A 27,651-nucleotide genomic window follows, 5' to 3' on the forward strand; every position below is an offset into this window, starting at 1 on the left:
TTTTTCATTTGCTACTACATTTCAATGCCTCTGAGGGCGTTTAGGAGGCTTGTGGAATGTATAAAGTAATCCCGATCACCTATCAAGTATAGAACTGTTGTAAAGGTTCATCAGTGGAGCGTGCTCTCTCCTATCCACGAGAGAACAGAGTGACGTACCCAGCATAGCGCAGGCCTCATCTCAGGATCCCTTTAAGAACAAATGATTTCAGCTTGGAGAGAGCTCCGGCCCATTGGGGGGAGGGATAGCTCAGTGGTTTGAGCATTGGTCTGCTAAACCCAGGGTTGTGAGTTCAATCCTTGAGGGAGCCACTTGGGGATCTGGGGCAAAAATCAGTACTTGGTCCTGCTTGTGAAGGCAGGGGGCTGGACTTGATGACCTTTCAAGGTCCCTTCCAGTTCTAGGAGATAGGATATCTCCATTAATTTATAATTTATTCACTGAATGGACACGTTCTACGTATGCACCGCCCTCTCTGTGCAGTGCTGATACCCAGGTGGTCAAAAATGCACCACCGCCCTCACTCCACCTGCATTCGGCCCGTAATTCCATTTCCACCCAGCCTGTGTCTAGCGCTCCAGGCCTCTGAGCAACTTCAAACAGCTGCCAGGTGTGAAAGCACAAACAGCTTTGGATGTTACTCGTTCTTACTGAGCCCCCAAGAGTTACATTGGACTGAGCCTGAGATGAGGGGCGCTGTAGGATACTGTATTTCTAGCACCGTGACAGGTTTATGGTCCAGTATCTCACTCGCAATGAGCTGAGAACGTGCCTTTCCAGGGGTATAAAGCTTTTGATGGATTGTGCGGGATTTAACCTTACAGTTATAATGGAACATATAGAAAAGGTACTTTAGACGATTTTTTGTTATTTTCAAAATATATTGGGCATCCCTCTGCAGGCCGAGCAATTGGACTTATGGCACTAAGGGGGCCTGACTTTACAGGCTGAGGGATATGAAGAATAGTGCCCATAAAAATGTTTACAGTTTTCGCTATCGTTTCGTCTAAACTAGTCTTTCTGAGAAATACATTGACACAAACAAACTCCCAGCTGTTGTGGAGTAAACGTTTTATTGGTGCCTGTTTGTGATGGCCTGCAAAGCAGACTCGTGGCTTTACAACCTGCATGTACCGTGACCAGGCTCGTGGCAATCAAAGGCTCTCACCACACCATAGTGTATTTCTTCTCCCTAACAGATATGCGCGCAGCTAAGGACGGCTAGTAATATTGTTGGGTCTTAGGCACATAAATCTCACCCGATGAGAGAGCAGGCCCCGAAGTGTCGGTTCTCTGTGATCGATAGCGTTGACCCTGGAGAGCTCACCGGGCTGCCGCCTCAGGATTCTGCTGCCAACTGCTGTATTCACCATGGACTCCTGCTGTCCTCCTGTGTCGGTGGCTGTTAGCCACGTGTTTACAGCTGCACTTTGGAGCTGATCCCTGTGGTCCTGTAAGACTGAAGCTTGGGATTGACTACATGTCCCATGTCTTCACTCCAGCTGGTGCTTGGAGCAGTGCAGCAGATGGGAGAAGGGGGCATGTGTCCGGTGCCGGTCTCCACGAGAAAAGTCATTGCCGCCCAAGCTGGTGAACGAGCACAGTGATGGGAGGTGCTGAGAGAAAGGGCAGAACAGCTGCTCTGGACAAAGGGTAGGAGCAAGGGGCAAGATCCCTCTTCGTTGCTCCTGCTTGGGGGAAAGGGGAAGCTGCCCCTGCCCCAAGCACCAGCTTCACAGCTCCCATTGGCCAGAAACTGCTGCTAATGGAAGCTGCGGAGGCGGTGCCTGCAGATGGAGGCAGCACGCAGAGCTGCCTGGCCACGCCTCCACCTAGGAGCTGAAAGAGGGGAATGTCCCTGCTTCCAGGGAGCCCCCCAGGTAAGCGCCGCCCAGAGTCGTCCTCACCCCGTCTCGTGCCCCAACCTCCTGCCCCCTCCCACACCCAAACTCTGCTGCTGCAGAGGTGGCCCAAGACTGCCCCAGCAGCAGCCGGTGCAACTGGCACAGGGACTGCCTGAGCTGTCCCCAGGCCAGGCGCACCGGCTGCTGCAGAAGTCACAGCGGTCACGGAATCCGTGACTTTCCGTGACAAACTCGCAGCCTTAGTGATAGTTTAATGCTAAATCTCCATGCATGCTTTGGATCAAGTTAATTACGTGATATTTTGCTTAGCGTGTTCTGTGTAAACGCTTAAGCAAGCCAGCAAAGACTGTAAATATTCAGCGTGGTATCAAATTAAAGCCCTTTGGGGTTTCAGCCTCCCCAGACTGAACATCTGCTTTCACATCGCAGATAACAAGGGGCTGGGCTTTAAGGACACCTGGCTGTGCGCCGGGGGAATGTAATTGTTTACCACTGTTTGTGTATCTCCCTTCGCAGTTTAGTCTATGCCACACTATAGTGTGTTGTGTCGCCTGTGAACTAAGGTGCAATGTGTGCTGTGGTTGTGTCAGTGCTGTTGTTGCTTGTTGTTGAATGCTGGCTCTGGTGTCTTTCTATTTAAGCTCTGTATGTATGCCTTTTGTCTTTGAAAATCAATGGAGTGCAAATAAAAAAAAGGAACTAGTTTTCAGTGATACCTTTCAAAAAACCTCTTATGTTTGCTGGTACGGGGGAGGTTTCTAGGGAGGCCAGACTGAGAGACAAAATATGGCTTATGCTCTTAATAAGCCTCAGTAGCTTTTTCCCTTTAGAAAACCCTGGCTGCCCCTCGCATCCAAACACAGAAGCAACATTCTAGTGGGTTGTTTTGTTTACAGCAGATGTTGCCTTGTGCTGTAGAATCTTGATGTACAAACAGGCGGGAAGTGTCTTGGGGATTCTCCCGAGATCTTAGGAAAGGATGTTTAAGATTAGTCACCAAATGGTCCTAGTTTGTGCTGCAAATGTGGAACTTTAAAATAACAAGATATTTTGATTGTCTCTTTTATTAGTGCTTCTCTGACAGTAGGTAAAATATGGGGAGGGTAGGATCCCCGTGAAAGGAATGTAGAAATCGGAGTATGGTGGGGTCACAATCTTGTGGGACTTTGGGAGAACTATGGGGCCTGGTAGGTTTGAAACGTTTCAATGAGTGGACGGGTCGGATTAGCAGGCGAGGAGAGGGTTTGCTTAAATTCTGCTCTCAAACTAGAGAAAATAGGGGCCTGCTGAAAAGAATTGAATTTTTAGTGCTTTTAAGGATCCTTAATGTTTTCCTGGCTCTCTCTTCCCGTGGAAGCGTGTCCTTTTTTAGTGCCGTTCAGGCTTAGTAGCGTACAGTACATCTTGCCACGGGAGTGAATAAATGAGCTCTGTCCTGCACTTGTTTGCTGAATGGCTGGTCTGGAGCTTCCGCCGTTTTTTGGCACAGGCTACCTAACCTATTCAGCCAAGCCTACCTGGGACCGTACGGCAGCAGCCCACGGAACTGGCCTTTCCTTTCCAATCTATGATATCTGTGCTTTTAACAGCTCAGCATTGTGATGCTTCCATTTGTAATATAGCAGTAAGCCACGCCAGCCCGTGCATTAGTCCTCTCCCACACACCGCCGATGCCTTCAGCGGCCTATGAGTCCATCGGGAGCTTCCTAATGCACAGCCTGGCATTGCTCTTCGTGGTCAGATGTAAAGTTTACATTCGTTGGTTTCTAATAACCTCTTTAACACCAGGTTTTGGGGCAGGGAGCGATTTGTAGTGGATTTTTCCGTTGGGAAGATTCATGCCTAGTAGAAAGGAGAAATGTGTTTCTCTATGCTCTCTTGACAACTTGTATTGTTTAGTATGTATGTTTGTTTTGAAGGTGCCTTGGCCTATTTGGCCCTGGTGTTGGCTGCATGTCTGTGTAGCATCCAGAACACATCTCTCTTCTTGCATAAAGACAAACACCTGCCGTTAGACTTTATTAACGACAATAGATGGAGCTTACATATCAGTGAAAATCATGGGCATGTCCCAAGGCAGTTGATTCAAACCGAGTTACATTTAGCGGCTGCCCCTGTTGCTGCAATGAGTGCTCGTTATAGAGTCTAGAGTGCTTTGGGGCTTTTGCAAGTTTCTCAGGCCATGTCTATACGTACAGCCGCTGCAGCACGTCTGGTGAAGATGCTCTATGCCGACAGGAAAGAGCTCTCCCATTGACATAAAAACCCCACCTCCACGAGCGGCATAAGCTCTGTCGGCGGGAGAAACTCCCCTGCCAACATAGCGCTGTGCACACGAGTGCTTATGTCGGTGTAACATGGTGCTCGGGGTGGAATACTCACACCTGAGCGATGTACATTTTGCTGACGTGGGCCGTAGTGTGGACATAGCTGAAGTGGGGGAGTCTGGTGATGCTCTCCAGCAGAGGCACTGCTGTCACCAGGACTATGATCCCATTACTGTGTGAACTGTAACTCATCAGTCTGGTGTGTGTTGTTTCCTATTGCAGAAGATCACCTCCCATCCGGCTTTCCAACCATTGACATGGGCCCGCAGCTGAAGGTGGTAGAAAAGGCCCGCACAGCCACTATGCTCTGCGCTGCCAGTGGCAACCCCGATCCTGAAATCTCTTGGTTCAAGGACTTCCTTCCTGTGGATACAGCAGCTAGCAATGGGCGAATCAAGCAGCTCCGTTCAGGTAAGGCCGCAAAGCAAGTAAGGCTTTCCTTCTCCTTCGCTCCCGGCCTGTTGCCATTGTAGCTTTTTGCATATTATTCTGAAGTGCAGCTATGCACCTAAACCCAGACGTTAACTTTATCCCCATTATGATATGAAAACCAGCCTTTGGGGGGCCAGTTTTCTCTGGCAGGATATCATGGCCTGCTGGAGAGAGAGATTAGCACGGACATGCCTTTGGGCACATCACACAGATTCCTCTGTCAGTCGGGGTGTTGGCTGAGGAGGATAGCTCACAGTGAGACTGCCTCAGATCCAGGGCAACGTCAGACACTTCACCCCAGCTCAGCAGGCACTCAGATCCTACAGTGATGAGCGCATGTAAGAACCTCTCTAGAACAGAATGGAGAACACAGCACACGGGATGCTAGAGTCAAGGACAGAGGCTGCTACGTCATGGCCCAGAGCCTTCAAGACAACACTCTTTTTTCTCTGGAAGTCTTCGCCAGTCTCCAAATTCGCCAGAACAAGGATAAAGAAAAACCAAGAAGCCGAGTAGCAGATAAATGGCTGGTCTGTAGATTTCAAGACTAGAAACATGGTTACCAGGATGCACTTTCTCATTTCTTATTTAACGAGTTAAATACAAGAATGTGCAATGCATGCTGCAGGCTTCTCTCCAACACTCTGGCACAAACTAGTCTGCTCCAATGCATGGAAATGCACTTGGGCCTCTTAATAATGATCTCTTGCATTTCTGTCATATCTTTCCATCCTCCAGGATCTCAAAGCCCTTTACAAAACTAAACTACATAAAAGGATTGCTTAATCTATTGCTCAAGTGCAGCCACATCTGGGGTGAAACACAGCAGCTGTTTAACAATGCATAGCAGCACTATACCACGGGGCTGGAAGTAAGGAAGCCTATGGTATTCCGTTGAAAGCGCAGAAGGGAGTGGAGTTGATATGGGTGCCTCCTGACTAGAAAGATCCTTGGTTGCAATAAGTTAATGCAGCCTGTGTTGCCTGCCTGTGGTATCTACTGGCACCCAAAGGCATTGGCTTGTCCAGTGCTACCAGGGCATTCCTATGTTCTCTCCTTATAACACGGACATTTGATGTGTGCCCTCGCTGTGCAAGCCCTCTGTGGTGCTCTGTCTCTTGTGCTAGCATGAAACAGCCTTTAAGTGGGAGAGTGGGTAATTAGCAACCTCTGTCGCCTACGTCAGAACTTAGCCTGGCATTCTGGTTTCACCCAGATATGCTAGTGAGCACTAATTACACTAATACATTTCCAGCTTAGGAAATTTCACAGTGACCTTTAGCTTTTCTCCCCCACAAACCTGGTTTAATCTTGATATGTTTGTGCTGACAGAAAATATCACACTCGTTAATTATTCTTGGAGGCATTTGGAAAGCAGCAGTGGGAAAGCGCCTATGGATATTTTGCTTTTCATAACTGACTAAATCAGCGTCTGCAGGTAAAACTGTAAATGAACAAGGCAGCTCTGATGCACTTGCTGTCTGCACCCTCTTTATGGGCACGTGTCCATCTCCTGTCTGCTGGGCGAGCTTGGAGAGACAGCTAGAGTGTAAAACTATAAGCCCTGCCATAGTGTCCAAGTTTGGTTTCCTTTTTCCTGTTCTCAAGCGACGTCTCAATTGAATTTCACTGGGGATTCAAACTCTAGAATTTGACTGCTTGTTGAAGACACTATAATTACTAAGGGAGGTATCAAGGGAACCTTTTAGAAATCAATGAGCAACACACATCCTCAGCCCTGTGAGAGAAATTGATTAGACTTTGGTGTAGTTTCAGCACAGCAAACTTCCACGTGCGGGTGAGGGGTTTGTTTTCAGGGGTGGGAAAGGAGGATTCAAAGCCACGGTTCGGATGAAGATTCTCCCCTCTCCCTCCTTCCCCCCCCCCCCCCCCCAACAAAAGTGGGAATCAAGTAATTTGCACCATGAGGCTCTGGCTTTGCCAGCTTCTGTGGTCATTCCTGTAAGTACAATCTGAGCTAGATAATGAAGGAAAGTTGTTTTTCAGAGGAAAATAAATGTAAACAAGCATTGCGTTATACAGTATTAATCTTCCTACATAAAGGAGTCTCTGCTCCATTTAGAGCAAAATCATCTGATTCAACAGTATCTCCCAGGCAGCCTGGTGTCAGCACAGACTGTCTCAGTCTGAGCACAAACTCATTTCATTTCATTTAATTAAAACTAATAAGACCCAGACCGATGGAATGTAGTTAAAATGGTTGCATAGAAAGAGTAAAGTCTAGCCATTTCATATACGTGATTTCCTAACCAAAGTCTTCACCCAACACAGTCGTTTGTTATATATTATTTTCCAAAAGGGCCAGAGTTCTACCTCAGACATATTGAATGTCAGTCTGAAAATGCCAAAGCTGCTTTGGAAATCTAAATTCTCTCTTGTGAGAGAGCGAGTTTTTTCCCCTTTATTTCTTCAGGCTCCTAGTACAGTATGAACAGCTAGATAGATAATAAGTCAGAGAGTTAGAAAAGGTGCTCTCCTCTGACACTCCTATTTATCTGGGCTGGCAGCGCTCTAGGGGGCTTCGGGCAGAAGCTTTGCCATAATGTGCAGTCAGACCACGTATACTCAAGATGGGCTCTGTCCAGCAGTTTCTAGAGGTCTAGTCTTCCTCTGACAGGGTCCTGGAGAGCATGTGCATTGCGAGGAAGACCAGACGTAGCCTTAGGCAGTTTTAGTTCCATAACACGACCAGCTGGAGTCTTTGTCAGAAAGAAAACTCCTATTCATGTATGTCCTGGACGTTGTTCCTGCCACTTGTCGGTTGTTTATATACGTACGTATATGCATTTTATAGTTAGCCTGGCTCTTTAGTTTCTTTTTATAAAAGGAATGTATCCTCACCCAGGAACAAAATCTTTCTGTTCCTTAATGTCAAGTCTTGTGTATTATCGCAAATTGGGGTGGGGCTATTTCAGTTGTTCTACAGAGTTCAACACAGCAGTAGGTACAAGATTTTCTCTAGCTTGTCAGATAGACAATCCACGATCAAGACAAGGGACTCTGATCCTACCTTGCTGTATTAAACATTTCCGGTACTAAACTTACCAGTATCTCCTTCCTCTTGTGCTAAGTAGGCTTTGCAACAAACCAATCACTCAGAAAGACCCAAGTGTTTCTGTCCTGGAAGTACAACTTCATGTCAGTGCCTCATAATCATGGACAAAGATTGCAGGATGTAAGGCCTGGTCTGCACTGGAGAAATTTACGCTGAATGCTAACCATTTTAAAACTACAAGGAGTCTGGTGCATCTGAAGAAGTGAGTTTTTTTACCTACGAAAGTTTATGCCCAAATAAATCTGTTAGTCTTTAAGGTAACAGCGGACTCCCTGTTGTTTTTGTGGATACAGACTAACATGGCTACCCCCTGATACTTGACATTTTAAAACTGGCTCTGCTAAACTGATTTTAAATCTATGTAGAGATATAGTAAACTAGGTGGTTTTAAAACAGGTTCAGGCAACCAGGAGCCTAGTCTACATTATGGCTCCAACTGGTTTTAAAATAGATTTAGGGGAATTTGTTTTCAAACTAGTTAGTGATTTGGAGACAATTTTCCCAATGTAGACCAGGCCTAAGCATTTCTATGGATGCTCAGGAGCTCACTTTGAATTTTAGGGTCTTGAGCAGAGAACCTTTAATTCAGTACAGCTCTCTGAAGGACCCTCTTGCAAAGTTTATGGTATTCAGACCTTTCAAACTCTTGGTCGCTTCCAACACATGGGTTCAAGATTCATATTCAGGGAAGCGTTTCTGCCTTGCTCATGAGAAAATTGTCTGATAAAATGTAAAAAAAAAAAAGTAAAAAAAGTAAGAAAGCAATGTTGGAACCAGCTGTTTCATTTGTCCTGAATGCTAACAAAGAATCATAGGTGTAGGACTGGAAGGAAACTCAGTATGTCATCTAGTCCAGTCCCCAGCACTGAGACATGACTAATTATTATCTAGAACATCCCTGACAGGTGTTTGTCTAACCTGCTCTTTAAAACAGGTTAGACAAACAAAGTCTTTCTCCCCCCCACCTCCACTGAGGCTAGAGGAGGAAATGTTTCACTAGCACTGTTTTGTGATGCCAAAAATTCTGCATGTGTTAAACAGCTTTGTTTAACAAGAGTCATCCTGTGATGATGTATTTTAATTCATAGTGACTAGAACTGTGTCCTGGACCTGGCGATTGCTAACAGGCAGCTAATTTGATATTCGAGTTATGAAACATGGCTCTGCAGAAGGACCCCAATCGCTCTCAGTGCAAGTTTGATGCCTCATTCCATGGTGGCCGTGTATACGGCTGCTTGACCAGATTATCCCAGGGTAGTTACGCACTCTGAGTTGTTAGCAAACACGTTCTCTCCAGCTATGCTGCTTCACATAGATGCCCACTCTTCAGATGTTACTTGTGATTGACAGTCTAGAGCAGTGTTTCTCAAAGCTGGTGTGCCCCTTGTTCAGGGAAAGCCCCTGGCGGGCCGGGCCGGTTTGTTTACTTGCTGCATCCGCAAGTTTGGCCGATCGCGGCTCCCACTGGCCGCGATTCGCCGCTCCAGGCCAATGGGGGCTGCAGGAAGCGGTGCGGAATGAGGGATGTGCTGGCCAGCCTTCCCGCAGCCCCCATTGGCCTGGAGCAGCAAACCGCTGCCAGTGGGAGCCGCGATCGGCCGAACCTGCAGACGCGGCAGGTAAACAAACCGTCCCGGCTCACCAGGGGCTTTCCCTGAACAAGCGGTGACCGGCTTTGAGAACCACTGGTCTAGAGGCTATTGCTATTGTCGGATCACTGGAGCACTCAGCCGTCTGAGAAAGTGATCCTGCAAGAAGCTGAGCACCTGCTTCTCCCGCTTCCATTACAGTAATGCCCAAAAGCCCCAGTCAGGCTTGGGGCCCTGCACGGACGCACCGGAGGAGATAGTCCCTGTCCCAAACAGCTTACCGAATCCAAGAACATTAAAACTGTTTATTTCATCAAGTGTGGAAGGTGCTCAGAGTCTGGCAGGAGACTCTCGCCTCCTGTCAAGATCAGGTTGTAAATCCAGAAAGCAGTTGTGCATCTGGCTGAAAAGAAGAACTGCAGAATAGCACTCCCAAGAGGCGAGGGGGCCCGGTCCAAAAGGACACAGTTCCCCATGTGAAGGGTGTGACATGGCCCAGACAACACCGCTGCCAGCAGACAGCCAAAATGTTTAGAGGGATGAACTACAGAGTAAGAATTTGTCGTTCTTTGAATGTTTGTCCATGTGGCTGTCAGTGCATGAGGTGTATGCACACACCAGTAATGGGGCCCACTCCGGTAAAGCTCTGAAGGACCACAGTTACTGTGCAAGGTAAGTAACCCTCTCTCTTGTTGTCACATTCCCGAACAATAGCTTGCCTTAAATAGGGCTTCATTCGAAACTAGCCAATATCAGCTGAACTGAGCTCTCTGGGATGGGGGTATTGCTAAACCCAGCCCCCTGCTACATTCAGTGTGAGATATCGGAAACTGGAGTCGGGGGGAGGGAGGGTTACTTCCGGGGGGGATTTAAGGGTGAACTATGTGTTAGTGAAGAGGTACTGGATTGACAGCCTTAAGGCGAGTCTGTGTCAACAGAAATCAGCCCCTCATTCTCCACCAGTGGGAAGTGCTGGAGCCACCCAGCCGCTGGTGTTTCTGCTCTGGGTGGAGCCATCGGACCCACCAGTAAAAACACTAACGTCCTGTCCGCACTAATGCTTCCATCATCGCTGTGGTGGCTGCAGCTGCACCAGTGGGGAATTATGGGTCAGGCAAGGCCACAGAGACTGATGTCTACACTTATCTAGAGAACGGGTACATCACAGACAGTGGCAGTGCCCACTTCCCCTACATACTCTCCTATCAACCTGCACCTCCAGCAAGGGAGAGGGCCCAGGCTCCATGTCCACTGAGTCCCAGGCTCATTTAGTGCCAGTTATTGAGGTGGTGAACTGATAAGTTCTCCTCACTTACAATGAGCACTTCAGCGCAGACAAAGGACTAGGCTGAAAGCTTGTAACTGGGATGCCCTTTGTCATAAGCCTGTCTGGCCATCACAGGACACAAGCTGGGCTCAGTTATTATGGTGTTCAGGTGTTTGTCATGCTGCCAGCTTCATGGTCTGTGCTGTAATTAAGCCCTTTTGGGGTACGAGGGGGAATCGGCCTTATCCTATGATTTTGAGGCCTTCTTGCCTGTGTTCTTTCTGCCACGTTGAGCATCCCACAGGGAAGTGTTATAGGAGCGCCTTGAAGGCCGTTTTCCACAAACATCCCCACATCAGTGTTCCTCTGAGTGGAGAAAGAAATGTCCCAAGCCTGGCAGGGTAACTAGGCCCCTGAATGAATATTGTTCTTCAGCACCGTGAGCCTCCTGCAAGAGCTGGCTTACGCTGCTAGGCCAGGGGGATTGAGCTGTAATGCAGGAGACGATGAGCCCATTGCACTTAGCTTGAGGGAATCTGTTTCAAGTGCGCACTTGCTCCTGGAGCTCTGCGTAGACAGTCGCGTATCAGAGAAAAGGGCCTAGCTACTGTGGTGGGTAGATTTAACAACTGGCTTCAAATCTCCACGGTGTCAGCGTAAAACTATAAACCCCACTTCAGCCGGCCCAGAGCAGGGAAGGGTTCCTGGGTTCTGCTCCAGGGATGTGTTGTCTGTGTCGTTTCCGTGCCTGTGTGGGGAGTGACCATCTGTGCTGAGGCTTTTTATGTGGGGGTGGAATAGGCAGAGAAAACCAACGGCTTCAGAGAAAGCTGAGCACTTACCAAACTCTCCACCTGGGCAATGAGAAATAACCCTCTGCTCCCTGTCTGTGCAGCATCAGTGCTGTGCAAGCATCTCTGGCTATCACTGCTCTGTCAAGGGTAGCGGCAGTTACCAAGATAGATAAATAGGCAGCAGATTTACTATGGCAAAGGAGAGATTACCCACAACTTCAGCGACAGCAAGATCTTCCCTGATGCTTCACTCATCTGTGGACAAAAACATCAAAAAATATAACCAGCCATAAAGTTAAAGTGGAGTAATGTCATCTTGGCTGAGGAGAATGCTACGATGAGCAGCCAGAATTGCTATTCCTGATTTGAACAAGGCCTCTGCCTAAAGGAACAGTAGTTAAGCGAGAGAGATAATAAGTGTAAATATTTTAATTACTTTTTAAGAGGCAAGTTAAACATGCTTAAAATCTGCCTTCTTTGTATTTACAGAAACTCTTTGAGTGTCTTTCTTTGTTTCCCATTGGGTGAGCATTGTTGTGGATAATGGAATGGGGAGCTGTAAATCTGAGATACACAGCACTCGTGTATGCATACTGGTATTTATTAATTAATACACTGAACATGATTTGACACTCTGTGTCCTGTTTAACCCTGTTTTTCTGTCTGTTTAAATTCCTCAGTTTTCTTTGGTAAGTGCTTGGTATTCAGATCTTACAAATCTGCATAAAACCAACACCTACCATGAACTGCCTACAGATTAGATATGCATGAATCTCTCCCTTGTACTAACAGCCTTCATATGTGCAAATTAAGACCAAGGGGACAAAATTGGGGATTAGAGGGGTTCACTGCCAATTTGCCTACCTGGATTTCCACACACTTGAATCTATATATTGTTCATTAACCACATAGTAAACTCAGGGTAATAACTGGTTGATGCCCCACATGCTAATCTTAAACCCAATGATAAAACAAACTTTTGCTGTCTGTTGCGTCAAGTCAACTGGACCTCAGTACCAAAAAGCCCTCCTTATAAGATGCACTGCATTACAGCATGTAGAAATGATCTTCAGCTCCCTTATAAAGAGGGTAAGGATTCTTTCCTCTAGCTACTGTCCAAATGAGGGAGGCCTGGCTGGTGTGCCATTGTTTCATCACTGGGATTAGTAGAAATTCTTTGTAGTTTTGTTTGAAAGTATTTTCTATATAAAGTTAGTTCTACATGACACTAATCTCCATGCCAGAGGGAAGTAATACTGGGGTTGTACAAATGTGTTCTCCTGGAGGCTGGCTTTGCTCTTCTGGCCCCTTAATTTCATTTCTTTAAATCAGCAGATTTTGTCCCACTGGTCATTCTAACCTGAAAGCCAGAATGTGCCCCACGCCAGCGACCATGTGCTTAGCACCGCGACCCTCCCAGCACACTCACGCTCACACCCCACCCAGTCTCCACTACCCAACAAAGGGCACCGCACCATCTTTCCAGTGTCTCTTCCATCTCAACTGCTTGAATAATAATGAATGCGAGTGGGTAGGCCAGTCGCCAGCACCTCCTCTGCAGCGCAGTGGGCGGCTAGGAGCGGAATGGCAAACCCCGGGCTGGAGGCTACACTCCTGGAGCAATGAGCTTTACTAACCTAAGAGTGTCACTTTGACTTTACTGCACATCAGTTTCTTTTTATTTATTCCTATCGCGCTAATACAAATTCTAGCTTTAAAAAACTTTCTGCTTTTTAGTTATAATTTTCTTCCTTTCCTCTTTGTACTAACGCTTCTCTCTAATCTTATTTGCATTCAAATTACCTCACCAGGTGGTACACCAATCAGAGGTAAGAATGCTGAAATGTGTCACATCACTTCATTTCCTGTCTGCCCTGCTCCTTCTCCACCAGTGTTTCTCATCTCCAGCTTTTTCTCTCAGCCCTAACTCTGCCAGTGCTCTTACTCATCTGCACTCTCCCACTAGCGTGTTGATTTGGGTTTATTTTTAGTGCGACTCCTTGCAGAGTCATCCATTGCAATGTTGCACTGTTGAAAGGGGGTTATTCAATGGTTATTCAATGGAAAGTTTGCAAACTGGAAACACTTCTCCCGTGTGTCCCAGAGGGCTGGCTCCTCCTGCGGCTTCAAGAACTCTCTGAACTTCTGTTCAGCACGGTACAGCCGTCACCTGCTGGGTGTCGATGCGCAGGGAGTTTTGATCAGTCGCTGTGGTGTCAGTTTAAGACTGTAACATTTTCACAAGAGAACAGTCAAACCTTTTGTCACTCTGCTGCTGACAGGCATGAAAATCTAATCAGATGAAGATAAATTCTAGAGAGTCCAGGCAAATCTGGCTGTGAAATAAGCAGCCCCTTGGTTTGAGAGCTGTGTGTAGTACTGTAGTGAGAGTGAGGGGCCACAAGTACTCCTGTTCTTCTTTTAGTGAGGGAACAGCCACTCCTGAGGAGACCCAAAAGCCTGCCAATCCCAGGTTCCGGCTGCTTTAAGCCTTCATTAGTTAAACCCACCTACAGTTTGACAGCCCAGCATGCACAGACTTGGACTAGTTTTTCACAGCCTGTGTGCACCAGTAATGACTTTCCCATTGGAGTGTTGGTTTTCTAGCCTAATACTCACAGTTGTCCCTTTATATTAACTTTACTCTGTTAATCTGTGTTACACAGTAAGACCCTTTGAGTTCTCTTGTGATTTCTGTTACCACTGTTGACTGACCCCTACATTTCTTGATAGAATTATTACCCCTCCAAATTGATACAATCTCATTTGTCCAATGCTGCTGCTCCTCTCCTCCCCACCCTCCACTGAATCACTGCTGGAAGTTAATAATTTGACTCTTTGGAACGGGTTCTGTTGCTGTGGATTAATGTTTTCAGCTCCTGTAAAGTGATTTTAGAGCAAATGTGAATTGCTGTTTCATGTGTATTTGCATCAAGTTGCCTGTGTAGCAAATCTGGGTCAGGGGAAAAGATTGAAACTATTTATTTATAAAAAATGAATGGGTTTATGTACGTGTCATTCCTACCTTTGGAATGCTTCAAGATAGACAGCTGTGATGTTACAAGCTATTTAAACTATTTCTTCATCTCTATTCCTATTACAAATCCTAAAAGGAAGGGACAGATTGAATTCTAACTAGCTGAGTGCACCCAGCTTCCAGCGCCGCATACACAACACATTGCATTTCTTGGGCCTTTCCTTGCACAGCTGTCTGATGACATTAGTGACTCAGCATCAGAACCGGGTGGATGTTCCATACCTCCTGCTTGGGAACTGAGCATCTCTCTGTAATAAGAATCATCCATCTCATAAAACATAAATTCCTCCCATTCAAATCCTGACAAGGTATTTTAAGAATGTGCTTGACATTATTTAAAATGTATGTGTCCTGTTTGAATGTCAAAGACGACATTTCTATGAGTGCAAACAGAAGCCATGTGCCCCTTTCTGCCTTTCCCTGAAGGATTTCTGCTAGCCTAACACCTTTTGTTTAAAGCAGAGGTCGTTGAATTTCTAAAGATAACAACTGATTAGATGAAACCACTTTTCTAAAGGAGAGGTTATGTCCACTTAGATGTGACTGTTCTGCCACGTTCTATACCCAGCTGCACTCTTGTTCCGCCTTACGGTAAGTTCACTGCTTGAGCTTCTCTAGAATCCATGAACCTGGTCCGAAAGGAAAACTGACTCTGTTTGAACAATCAGTTTGGGTGACCGTTGATCTAACTATCTGTGTAATTCTCTGTTGAGAGGTGTTTGATGTGTGAAGTAGCTTGGGAGTTTCAAGCATTAGCCCAATACTTTAAGGACAGGCCTAGACCACTGAAAGACCCATTTGCAGGAACCAGTGCATGATCAACAGGAGATTGATAAGAAATTCCTTCCGAACAGTCCTCATTGAGCCACGATGAGATTTATTTCTGTGACTAACCTTTTCTTTCGGTCCTGCTACTACAAAACCCGTCTTTTCTGTCCAAGCCTGCTGTCATTACTCAGCCACAGAGGGACTCTTCTATTAGTTATCCGGTATTCTTAGCTCCAGACGTTCTCTCTCCGCCTTTCAGGTGAAGCCCTGGCTGATGGCCAGTCCCAGAGTTCTGTTACACTGTTCAGAGACGTGGAACCAGCGAGTGATTGGCATGTTAAACAACAGGTGGACGAGGAATGACAACCGCTCTAAGTCTGAGGAAATGATGCCTTGCCCTCTGTTTTCAAAGTATAAAACACAATGTTAGTTTTCTGTATTGCTCTGGAATCGAGCTTAATCAACCTTTCAGGGAGTCTTTTGGCTGTTCTCTCCTGCCATGGTAGGTGTGTGGAGCAGGACACAGAGTTCCATGGGAATATTAGCACTTCATAGGTTACGTACCAGGTACATGGGCAGCGCCAGAAACAGTAAAGGGACACCATCCGCTTTAGTATTCCCCTTCCTTAACCTGTCTTTACCACGCTACTGTCACAGGTAACACCTAAGATTCCTATATGTGAGGGAGACTACAGGGAAGGGAAGTATTTTCCTTCGTTCTTTTGGTGTGTGTTTGTGCTTTCGATGGTGCTTTGTGTATGGTCGTTTTTGCTGTTTCCCTTCTTGTTTTCTGGGGTTTTCACTCTCAAAAAGGGGGAAAACAAATATTTTTTAAAATGTAGAATGTGATTGTAAAACCCCAGACGTTGGCAGGGAGACACAGGCGGGTAACTACTGGAATTGTTGGTCACTCATTGCTTGTAGACTGACTGGACTTCAAGTAGACTCTGTCCCTCTAGAACCACATAAATCCGTATTCCTTCTGGTTAGTATTGTAGTTCACAGCTGATACTGAACCGCGAAGATTTATGGGATCCTTTCCAATACCTGGCACTGAGAGCTCAGAGCCATCCAAGACCCAGTAATGTACCAGGAGACCAAAAGAGCCACTGCTTGTGTTCTATACCTCCCTTTTCTCCTATTTGCCCACGTTCGGTTTCAGAGGTCCAGTCACATCACCAGCTGCCTCATTGGCGTATATCAGAGTTGATTCCTCAGCAGCAGCACAGGCATCCAAAACAAGTGCCTAACATGCCAATCATCAGGGTCTGGGATGTAATGAACGTAATGAGCACTAACAAGGAAATTATTTTTGTAGTTATCTTGTTTGCATAATTGGTGACACTGATGGGCTGGGTGTATTTGTCTATAATATCTGGAAGTTGACTGCATTATAAAGTACAAAGTTCATACTACTGCATGAGCCAAAGAATCCTAGAAATGCTTCTTTTAATTATTAGCTTGTAAGAGACTTTTTAAAAAGTGTTTGACGTCTGAGTCTGTCCCAATGTCCCTTTAGTGAGCACAGATTCCTTAGGACAATTTACCACAGCATCAAACTCTTGCCATCTCCTCCGATCAGATTCACAATCTACATCCTACAGTCCCCACTCCCCATGCCAGCCCTTAAAAATCCATCTCTAGTGCTTCTGGAGGGAGGTGGGTGGCGTGCTCTCCCCAGCCGCAGAGACAGCTCTCCACATGGTGCTGGGATATCTGCAATGCCGTCTGTCCTTCGGAAAAGGGCACTCTGGTGGATCAGGCAGGATTCTCACAAGCCCAGTCGGATCCCCTGATAGCTGGGCTGTAAAACTCCCCTGTGCAGCTCTCACTTGATCAGAATTGTTTTCCCACATCCAAAAAGTGACCGAAGCGAACTGGAGACCACAGTCCAGACACTCATCAGATTTTTTCCCATACCTGTTTTATACATGGTTTTTTCCCGTTACTTCATTCCGTTGTCATTAGCATTATTAACATGATGAGACTACCAGGTCTGTCAAGGCCAAAACATAGTGTCAGTGTCTAAGGCAGGTTTTAGAGCCGTAATGGAGTGGGTGGGTTTATGTCACGTGTCTCTTCCACGTCGTGGAGCCGTTTCTGCAGCTCACCTTTAGGCCGGAGTTAGAATTGGTTCGCTCCTCTCTTTGTGTTGCTGTGTATAAAGCACAGGGGGCAGCGACTTTTTCTTTGCTGCTAGTGAGAGCGTTTCTGTTTGAATGGAGCAGAAGCCAGCATGGCTCCATTTTACTGATTTCCATTGGAGATGCTCCAGCCAAAGCAGCGTATGTCAGCAAGAAGTGACCTACAGAAACAGGGTCTTTAAATTACTTTAGACAAAGTCCTGGATTTAAAAAGGAGCTGAGAGGGGATCCCCCTCTCAATGTGGTGCCTTTTAGTGAGGGGAAATGGAGGGCACCGGGCCTCAGCACCATGGATTGTTTCTGCTCCCCAAATGGCTGACATGGAAAGCAACTGCGGAGGAAGCCACACATTGGATTTCTCTCTCGTGGAGAACGTGGGCAGGTTGTTCAGGGCAGGGATGGGGAGGAGTGAGATAAATAGGCGCCCAGGGATGCAGGTGGGTGAAATTCTGTCTCCTGTAGAGCCGCTGGCTGAGCAAGGAGAGTGTCTGCGTCGGTAGCTGGGATCCATTCGCACCAGCATTGTGACCCTCCTTCTTACCGAAATGCAGCGGCGATTCCTCTGACTCCTGGGCATTTCACTTGTGTTCATTCTCGTAGTCCAGGGAAAAGATCAAACTCTTCCTGTCTTTGTGCCCTCGTGGCTGAGTCCAGGAGTCAAACGGGGGTGCACATGTGCCTGGGAGAGCTCCATGCAGAAAAGTAGCCCCGAGAGAAGCCGCGCAGAGCTCCCGGTGGGTCTGCGGGATTCCGCTGAGCAGCGCAGCTTCTCCTCTGGCTGTTTCAGGGTTCGGGTTTCAGAGAGTTAAACTTGTGTTGGAGCTAGAGAGCTTTTTACACTGAGTTACAGACAGGGGAGAGAGAGTGGAGCCCAGCCCGCCCTAGCGTATCTGCCAGGCTGGTGGCCTTATCAGGATCTGCCTTCCCCATGTTCCGCACAATGCGCTTTTTAAATGTCACTTTTAAGCACTATCATTGCCGCTAATGATTTTTCCTAAGCAGCACGACTGTATTTGCATAGATAGGGATCTCGGAGAGCTGCTGCGGGGCTGTCGTCTGCGCCCATGTTGAAGGAGAAAAAAAGAAAACTCCAGAATGAAGCAGTGATTGGCACGGAGGCCCAAGTGCAGAAGAAAAAGCTGCTTGTCAATCAGCAGCAGCCATTTCTTCCCTCAGCTCCAGAAAGTCCAGCCTCATCCCTGTTCTCCCTGGCCCCGGAGGGCAGCCAGGGGCTCTTCTCAGAGCTGGCAGTGCTGTGCTGTGAGCAAGGTCAGCTTAGCACCGCCAGTGCCTCTCCTAGCAACCTGTGCTCCCCCTGCCCCTGGTGGGGAGTGGCTGAGCCCTGCTTGGGAGGCCGGCTGAGGGGTTTTGCTCCCATGTCAGCGGAGGGCAGTGTAGCCTGACACCTGAGGCCCCCTTGCCAGTGGAAGAGCTGGCAGGCGTAGCAGTGTGCTCCCTCGTTCCTTCAGCGATGCCGTGTTTGTTGTTAGTGTTTTAGGGCTTACCTCCAGGTGTGGTGCTTGCTAGGGCAGGCAGCCCCACGTAAGTCGGTGACCTCAGCCAGAGCCCTCCGTGTAGCACGTGCTGCCCAGAAGGGAGCGTTTGCATGATCGGGCCCTTAGACATGTTTTAACAACATTTACGGTCACAGTTTCTTTGTCTAATCAGCAGTGTGGCTGTCATGTCACTAGGAGGTGGGGCTGGGCGTCTGCCCTCTGAATCCTGCCTAGCCGGAGCCCCGCTGGGTGACGATGATGGTAATGATTAACGCTTATTGAGCAGCTGTTAGCCCCTAGATTTCAAAACACTCTCCAAAGGCAGGTCAAGGTCGGTGTCATTTTTCCAGGTGTACAGAGAGAGATATTGGGGTGGAGAAAGGGGAAGAGACTTGCCCAAGGTCACCCAGAAAGTCAGTGGCAAAGGTCTCCAGATTCCCAGCCCGTGCCCTTGCTATAGGGTAGCAGAGCATAGAGGAAATGACAGACGCAGTTTTCCTAGCACTAGGAAGTGAGTAAATGGTTAATCGTTAATTTGACAACTATCAATCAGAGCAGTTGCAAAGAACTGATAGAATTTACCAGTGCTTGGAAACTCCCTCGTCTCTGTGACTTCCATCAGCTCTGCAGATGGGGGCTGGTCAGGACCCATTCAGTCCTTCGGATCGTTCCCTATGGTAGGTTTTCTAGTGCCTTGTCCAAACAAGATGTGAATTTCTCAAGCGATGAGGCTCCCAGGAGCCAGTTTCACGGCCTATAATATATGAACATACATAAGAACAGCCGTACCGGGTCAGACCAAAGGTCCATCTAGCCCAATATCCTGTCTACCGACAGTGGCCAATGCCAGGTGCCCCAGAGGGAGTGAACCTAACAAGCAATGATCAAGTGATCTCTCTCCTGCCATCCATCTCCACCCTCTGACAAACAGAGGCTAGGGACACCATTCCTTACCCATCCTGGCTAATAGCCATTAATGGACTTACCACCATGAATTTATCCAGTTCTCTTTTAAACGCTGTTATAGTCCTAGCCTTCACAACCTCCTCAGGCAAGGAGTTCCACAGGTTGACTGTGCGCTGTGTGAAGAAGACCTTCCTTGTATTTGTTTTAAACCTGCTGCCTATTAATTTCATTTGGTGACCCCTAGTTCTTATATTATGGGAATAAGTAAATAACTTTTCCTTATTCACTTTCTCCACATCACTCATGATTTTATAGACCTCTATCATATCCCCCCTTAGTCTCCTCTTTTCCAAGCTGAAGAGTCCTAGCCTCTTTAATCTCTCCTCATATGGGACCCGTTCCAAACCCCTAATCATTTTAGTTGCCCTTCTCTGAACCTTTTCTAGTGCCAGTATATCTTTTTTGAGATGAGGAGACCACATCTGTACGCAGTATTCGAGATGTGGGCGTACCATCGATTTATATAAGGGCAATAATATATTCTCAGTCTTATTCTCTATCCCCTTTTTAATGATTCCTAACATCCTGTTTGCTTTTTTGACCGCCTCTTTTGTGAGATCTTTTTGAAGTTCGTCACAGTCTGCTTTGGTCTTAACTATCTTGAGCAGTTTAGTATCATCTGCAAACTTTGCCAGCTCATTGTTAACCCCTTTCTCCAGATCATTTATGAATAAGTTGAATAGGATTGGTCCAAGGACTGACCCTTGGGGAACACCACTAGTTACCCCTCTCCATTCTGAGAATTTACCATTAATTCCTACCCTTTGTTCCCGGTCTTTTAACCAGTTCTCAATCCATGAAAGGACCTTCCCTTTTATCTCATGACAACTTAATTTACATAAGAGCCTTTGGTGAGGGACCTTGTCAAAGGCTTTCTGGAAATCTAAGTACACTATGTCCACTGGATCCCCCTTGTCCACATGTTTGTTGACCCCTTCAAAGAACTCTAATAGATTAATAAGACACGATTTCCCTTTACAGAAACCATGTTGACTATTGCTCAACAGTTTGTTTTTCTATGTGTCTGACAATTTTATTCTTAACTATTGTTTCGACTAATTTGCCCGGTACAGACGTTAGACTTACCGGTCTGTAATTGCCGGGATCACCTCTAGAGCCCTTTTAAAATATTGGCGTTACATTAGCTATCTTCCAGTCATTGGGTACAGAAGCCGATTTAAAGGACAGGTTACAAACCTTAGTTAATAGTTCAGCAACTTCACATTTGAGTTCTTTCAGAACTCTTGGGTGAATGCCATCTGGTCCCGGTGACTTGTTACTGTTAAGTTTATCAATTAATTCCAAAACCTCCTCTCGTGACACTTCAATCCGTGACAGTTCCTCAGATTTGTCACCTACAAAAGCCGGCTCAGGTTTGGGAATCTCCCTCACATCCTCAGCCGTGAAGACTGAAGCAAAGAATCCATTTAGTTTCTCCGAAATGACTTTATCGTCTTTAAGCGCTCCTTTTGTATCTCGATCGTCCAGGGGCCCCACTGGTTGTTTAGCAGGCTTCCTGCTTCTGATGTACTTAAAAAACATGTTGTTATTACCTTTGGAGTTTTTGGCTAGCCGTTCTTCAAACTCCTCTTTGGCTTTTTTTATTACATTTTTGCACTTAATTTGGCAGTGTTTATGCTCCTTTCTATCTGCCTCACTAGGATTTGACTTCCACTTTTTAAAGGAAGACTTATTATCTCTCACTGCTTCTTTTACATGGTTGTTAAGCCACGGTGGCTCTTTTTTAGTTCTTTTACTGTGTTTCTTAATTTGGGGTATACATTGAAGTTGGGCCTCTATTATGGTGTCTTTAAAAAGTGCCCATGCAGCTTGCAGGAATTTCACTTTAGTCACTGTACCTTTTAACTTCTGTTTAACTAACCCCCTCATTTTTTCATAGTTCCCCCTTTTGAAATTAAATGCCACAGTGTTGGGCTCTTGAGATGTTCTTCCCACCACAGGGATGTTGAATGCTATTGTATTATGGTCACTATTTCCAAGCAGTCCTGTTATGGTTACCTCTTGGACCAGCTCCTGCGCTCCGCTCAGGACTAAATCTAGCGTTGCCTCTCCCCTTGTGGGTTCCCCTACCAGCCGCTCCATGAAGCAGACATTTAAAGTATCGAGAAATTTTATCTCTGCATTTCATCCTGAAGTGACCTGTACCCAGTCAATATGGGGATAATTGAAATCCCCCACTAGTATTGAGTTCTTAATTTTGATAGCCTCTCTAATTTCCCTTAGCATTTCATCATCACTATCACTGTCCTGGTCAGGTGGTCGATAATAGATCCCTACTGTTATATTCTTATTAGAGCATGAAATTTCTATCCATAGAGATTCTATGGAACATGTGGATTCACTTAAGATTTTTACTTCATTTGATTCTACATTTTCTTTCATATATAGTGCCACTCCTCCCCTCCCCCTCACCCCCACCCCACCCCACCCCACCCCACCCCACCCCACCCCACCCCATAACCTGTTCCGATATATTTTGTACCCCGGAATGATTGTGTCCCATTGGTTGCTCTCAGTCCACCAGGTTTCTGTGATGCCTATTATATCAATATCCTCCTTTATCACGAGGCACTCTAGTTCACCCATCTTATTCTTTAGACTTCTAGCATTTGTGTACAAGCACTTTAAAAACTTGTCACTGTTTATTTGTCTGCCCTTTTCTGATGTGTCAGATTCTTTTTTATGTGAATGTTTATCATCTGATCTGGCCCTTACATTATCCTCCTCCATCCTCTGCTCCTGACTATAACCTGGAGATTCTCTATCATTAGACTCTCCCCTCAGAGGGGTCTCTGTCCGATCCACATGTTCCTCTGCAGCAGTCGGCTTTCCCCCATAAAGATATACCTATCTCCTAGAACTGGAAGGGACCTTGAAAGGTCATCGAGTCCAGCCCCCTGCCTTCACTAGCAAGACCAAGTACTGATTTTGCCCCAGATCCCCAAGTGGCCCCCTCAAGGATTGAACTCACAACCCTGGGTTTAGCAGGCCAATGCTCAAACCACTGAGCTATCCCTCCCCTGCAAACAAATGCATCACTGCCTGGGGGATTTTCCTCCTCCTCAGCCTATACTGTGCCCCTTTCCCCAGCTATGGCCTGGCCCCTTGTTTCTCTTCCGATAATTCCTCTGTGGCATGCACACCCTGCAGATATTTGGGAACATGTAGATCTCCCTGTGTCTATCACTTCACCATTCATTTTCCCACTAGAAAAACAACGCTCGCAGCCCTGCTGGTTGCCATCACAGTATCATGGTGGGGCAGCTTCCTGTTATTGTTAAGTATTTTGCAGGCTCTTCACATTTGTTTAGTGGCGGTTTTGTTTTTGTAGCGGTCAGAATCTCTTTTCTGGTACAGACTGGAGGTTTCCTTTTACCTCCTTCGTCTCCTGGGACCTCTCAAGCGTTCTCCAGGCCGTGCTCTGTGGCCCTGGTCACTGTTGTCTCCGCGTGCCCATAGTTATACTGGACACATCTCAAGTTGCTTGCGCAGGGGCCTGACTTGTTGCTGAAGCACAGTAGTATTCCCTGAAAGTGGTGTTCTCAGAACCACGCCCCTGTCCACACCGGCCATGGCATGCAGCGATCGTGTTTCATCTGCAACAGTCCTCTTTGCAAGTCTCTTCCTTCATCCCTCCCTTGCTTTTTCTCTCCTCCCCCACCATAGCTCTGACATTTGGGTGCCTTGAGGTTAAGCACCTATAGATTGGCTAAGTAATGGTTAAGGAAAGTGGGGAGGTCATAAGTCTGCATTTGCATGTAAGCCCCAGTGAAGTTTACTTACCAGGCTAAATAACAAAGAGGATGTCGTCTTGTGTTGCCCCAAACTCCCCCTCTCCTTCCCCCCCCCCCTCCTCAAACAAACCCTCTCACCTGTATTTACTGGTGCTTTCAACCCAAGCCAGCTGGCTTCTCTGGCTGTAGCCTAAAACCAGAGTGTGAGACTTTCACTTGGACTTGGTAACCTTAGTCCTGGAACCCCAAGGGGAGAGGCAATTCTTGATTTCGTTATACGTGGAGCACAGGATCTGGTCCAAGAGGTGAATATAATGGCATTGCTCAGTAATAGTGATCATAATATAATTAAATTTAACATCCTTGTAGGGGGCAAAATACCAAAGAAACCCACCACAGTATTGTTTAACTTCAGAAAGAGGAACTACACAACAATAAGGAAGCTAGTTAAATGGAAATAAAAAGGAACAGTCACAAGAATGAAGGGCCTTCAAGCTGCATGGAAACTTTTTAAAAACACCATAAAGAGGCTCAAATTAAATGCATACCGCAATTAAAAAAAAAAAAAAAAGGTAAGAGGACCACACACAAAAAATGACACCTTGAAAAAATAACTCATTTGATATTGCCCAGTTCTGTTCATTGTCTCTGAAGCTTCTGAAGGCCCCTGACAGAAGACAGGATATTGGGCTAGATGGACCGTTGGTCTGACCTAGTATGGCTGTTCTTATGTTCTTTTAACCTGCCCACGTTGTGGTAAGGATGCAGGATAAATCGCTGCTGATAGTCCTCTAGTGCCTTCCCACAATCCCTCCACCCCCCTATGTGCCCAGAAGGACAGAAAAATTCTCCCATAATTCACCAGGAAGGAATCCTAGAGCAGCTCCGCTTCCGGCAGCACAGAGAACCATGGGATATGCTCCTAGACGTCCTAGTGACACATGCAGGGGAATGCATTTCCAGTTACGACACAGTATTTTAGCTATGGCTTTGCAGTGTGGTGGTCACGCCTGGGCTAAGTTAACCTGGGTGCTCAGCACCTGAGTTAACTCTGCAGAGAAGACACACCCTAGAGAGTAATAGGAGGAAATTAAGAGGGGGTAAAATAGGCTAAATATCAGAGAGATCGTCCCGCCAGTGAGTGCTGCTAGGTTGTGGTACAGGGTCCCTATCATTTGGCACGTTTAAAACTGAATTGGACAGAACACTACTACGCTACAATCGGGAGCCGTCCTGCACGGGCCCCGGGTATGCACTAGATAACCTAATAGGTGTTTTCCATCTCTAGATTCTGGTCTTCTCTCCAGCTTGTCAGGGCCAGGAAGCTCCCTCCCACTCTGCTGCCTCTCTGAGCATGTGGAAATCCAACATTTCCCCTGAATTCAGCAATCACGCACGAGAGATGCTGGGCTGGCCCCGCATTCCGAAGGGGTCCCGAGATCTCTGTGCTTTGGGGAAGCTAGCAGATTGAGTGATTGCAGTAGCATGTTTTCTCTGTCTTGCTGAAGCCTCATTCTCAGCCCTAATGCAACAGCAGCGAGGGCTTTGTGCATCATTTGTATTATGTGGCAGAACTCCGGGAAGTTCATTTTTTTTTCTCCGTGACACACAGACTTCTGCTACAGTCTCAATTTATCCTTCTAAATAATGTAGGTGGCGGTGGTTGATTCACATCACTTTCTCTTCTCTTCTAATGATATGAAAACCTGAGTTTGACCTCCTCCGCTTGAACTGAGAAGAAGGAAGATGGCAATTTCTGCAGCTATTCACAGTGCTGCTCTCCACAGTTATTCTGAACCGTGGCGGATGGAAGTGGGTTCAAATTCTTACAAGCAAAGGGGTTAATGTTTTCTTCTAGTTCAAGTATGTGGTTTGTGAGCAGAGTTCCCCTCCGACAAGCTGCTGGAGCCAGAAAAATCTGAGCACTTGAGGGTGCGTTAAAAATGAATTCCTTGTTGCCGTGGGAAAGCAGGCAGAGTAGCAGAGAGAGCCGTGTCTGGGCATTTGACCTTAACAGTGGCGGGTCACTTTTTATTCTGGTCACCAGGTGTATTCTGGGTCTGTATCATTTTCTCACCTCTTTTCATCTAGGCCCCACCTGCAGCCCAGTTAGCAGAGTTTAGTTCAGCCAGTTTTAGGTCCCATCCATACAAGGTGGAGAGCAGACTTGGAAATGTTAAATGTAATTCCAGCCAAACTGGTGTGAACATGGGTGGGACAGCCAGTGTGGATGGGGGTTGACCACAGTTCACCTGAGAGGGTTGGAAATTACGTGTAAAATCTTCAGGCGCAGGGTAGACATAGCCTTGGTCTCGTGTGGTTAGCGCGACTCTTGCTATGATCTGGGGGCTGTTGTTATCATTTGTACCCTCGGTGCGCCTGGCACGCTAGACATGCAACGAGATTCTTCTGTGCCCAGAGACGCTTCCAGCCTGAGTGAAATATTCCCAGGGCGGAAAGAGTGGGAACAAAGGCAAAGGGAACTCTGTGATGTCCTTTGTTCTGCAGATTGTTTGCTTTTGCTGTTTGATTCTGTCTGTAATCAGGTGAGAGTGAGGAAAGGACTGGCGTGGAGCGAGCTGATTAAAGGCAAGTCTAAAGATTTGGTGGAGAAGAGGGAGGATGAGCCGGCAGAGCAGGCGGCAAAGCCGCGGTTCTGTTCAGCAGAGGCCATGACTGTGGAGGCGTAAGAAGCAAACAGCAGTGGTTAGGCTACGTTTTGTTCAGCTGCTTTGATTAGAAAAATCTAATTTTAAAGTCTGTTAAAGGTCCTTTCATTAGACAGGAATCCTTTCCAGCCAACGCGGTAATTAACGTGGAGCTGTATGTGTTTTCTTTATTTAAGCAGTGCATTTAAGTACCTGTGTCCATTGGAAAGGCATCAATAACTGGTTTTCCCATGCAATTAAAAAAAACTTACCCTCGCCAGCCTCTGACAAGAGCATGGACACCCTGGGGCTGCAGCTAGGTCCCACTGAGCGTCTGAGGGCCGCAGTTGGTGGTACACTTACCCAGGAAAGCTACTTTTCAAGTAGGGCCTGTGTTTCTCGTGTGGTGAAACTGTTCAGTTGTCATGTCTGGACTTGCCATAACCTGGGTTGTCTGTGTCTTCTTGTTTGTGCACAGGGGCTCTGCAAATAGAGAACAGTGAGGAGTCAGACCAAGGCAAATATGAATGTGTTGCAACCAACAGTGCAGGAACCCGCTACTCTGCTCCGGCTAACCTTTACGTTCGAGGTAAGAGCAGCTCTCTCTCCAAGGGTCACTCTCTCCAAGGGTCACTCTCTCCAAGGGTCACTCTCTCCCTGTTCAATGAACTGTGTGGCTTTGCAATGAACGAGTATGTGGTCCTGTCTTTGTGCATCGATAACACTTTGTGGATTGTGTGACTTGAGTAGCCATTTGCTCAAGATTTGACAAACTAAATCCAAACGCATGTTTGAATAACATCAGCCTTGACTCAAATTAGCAAGACCTGGAAATCCAGCTTCACCAAGCTTGCGTGATGCTTCTGTTGTCCAAAGAGCTGAGCTAAGGCCAGAATTTGAATTCCTTTGAATTTCCTCACCTTGTGGCACAATTACTTAAGGGGAGGAGGGGTGTTTCAATCTCTCTTGTATAAAGACAAATCTTCAGTGGAGAAGTCTAAAATAAAGTCCCATTCACCTGCTAAGCCAAGGCTTGTCAGTTGTGGATGAGCAGGTCTTTAGCCACCTGCTTTGGAATGTTTAGCCATAAAAACTAGAGAACAGAACAGCTTTTTGACGGTTTCTCAGTCAATCTTGTATCTGCATTGACGATGGATCCTATGGGTATTAAAGATACACACTAAGAACCCTTCTGAAACTTAGCTGCTGTTCATGCGAAGAAACCACTTTCTAATGGTTATTGTCTTGCCTTTTTAAAACTCTTGTTTTCAGAATACAAAAATGACCAGACTTTACGGCTGATTGACCTCTGGCCTAACCTATTTTGCTAAATTAAATAAATCTGAATTACAAGTTTGGAAGGGGGGGGCGGTCTTTAAATAGTTGATTAACTCTGTTCTGTTCATCACGAAAAAAAAGTGCTTCCCTGGTTGGGATCTGGTATAGCCAGAGCAACCAGGTTAGAAACCCTTGAAAACTGGTTTGGG

At 46.6% G+C, this 27,651-nt stretch overlaps 1 protein-coding gene across 21 annotated transcripts in view; it reads left to right on the forward strand.

The window, feature by feature from the left end:
• PTPRF (protein tyrosine phosphatase receptor type F) overlaps positions 1-27,651 on the forward strand; it is a 560,345-nt gene that overhangs the window by 416,783 nt on the left and 115,911 nt on the right. For 12 of the 21 annotated variants that reach the window (XM_065555287.1, XM_065555291.1, XM_065555298.1 and 9 more), the window contains 3 exons: positions 4,415-4,603; positions 13,162-13,179; positions 26,643-26,753. In XM_065555287.1, the coding sequence (XP_065411359.1) occupies positions 4,415-4,603; positions 13,162-13,179; positions 26,643-26,753 (318 nt within the window). The remainder of the gene's footprint in view (positions 1-4,414; positions 4,604-13,161; positions 13,180-26,642; positions 26,754-27,651) is intronic. The other 9 variants (XM_065555292.1, XM_008166706.4, XM_008166701.4 and 6 more) reach the window with 1 other exon arrangement.

Source organism: Chrysemys picta, chromosome 8 (assembly GCF_011386835.1).
Source record: "Chrysemys picta bellii isolate R12L10 chromosome 8, ASM1138683v2, whole genome shotgun sequence".
Taxonomy (NCBI): Eukaryota; Metazoa; Chordata; order Testudines; family Emydidae; genus Chrysemys; species Chrysemys picta.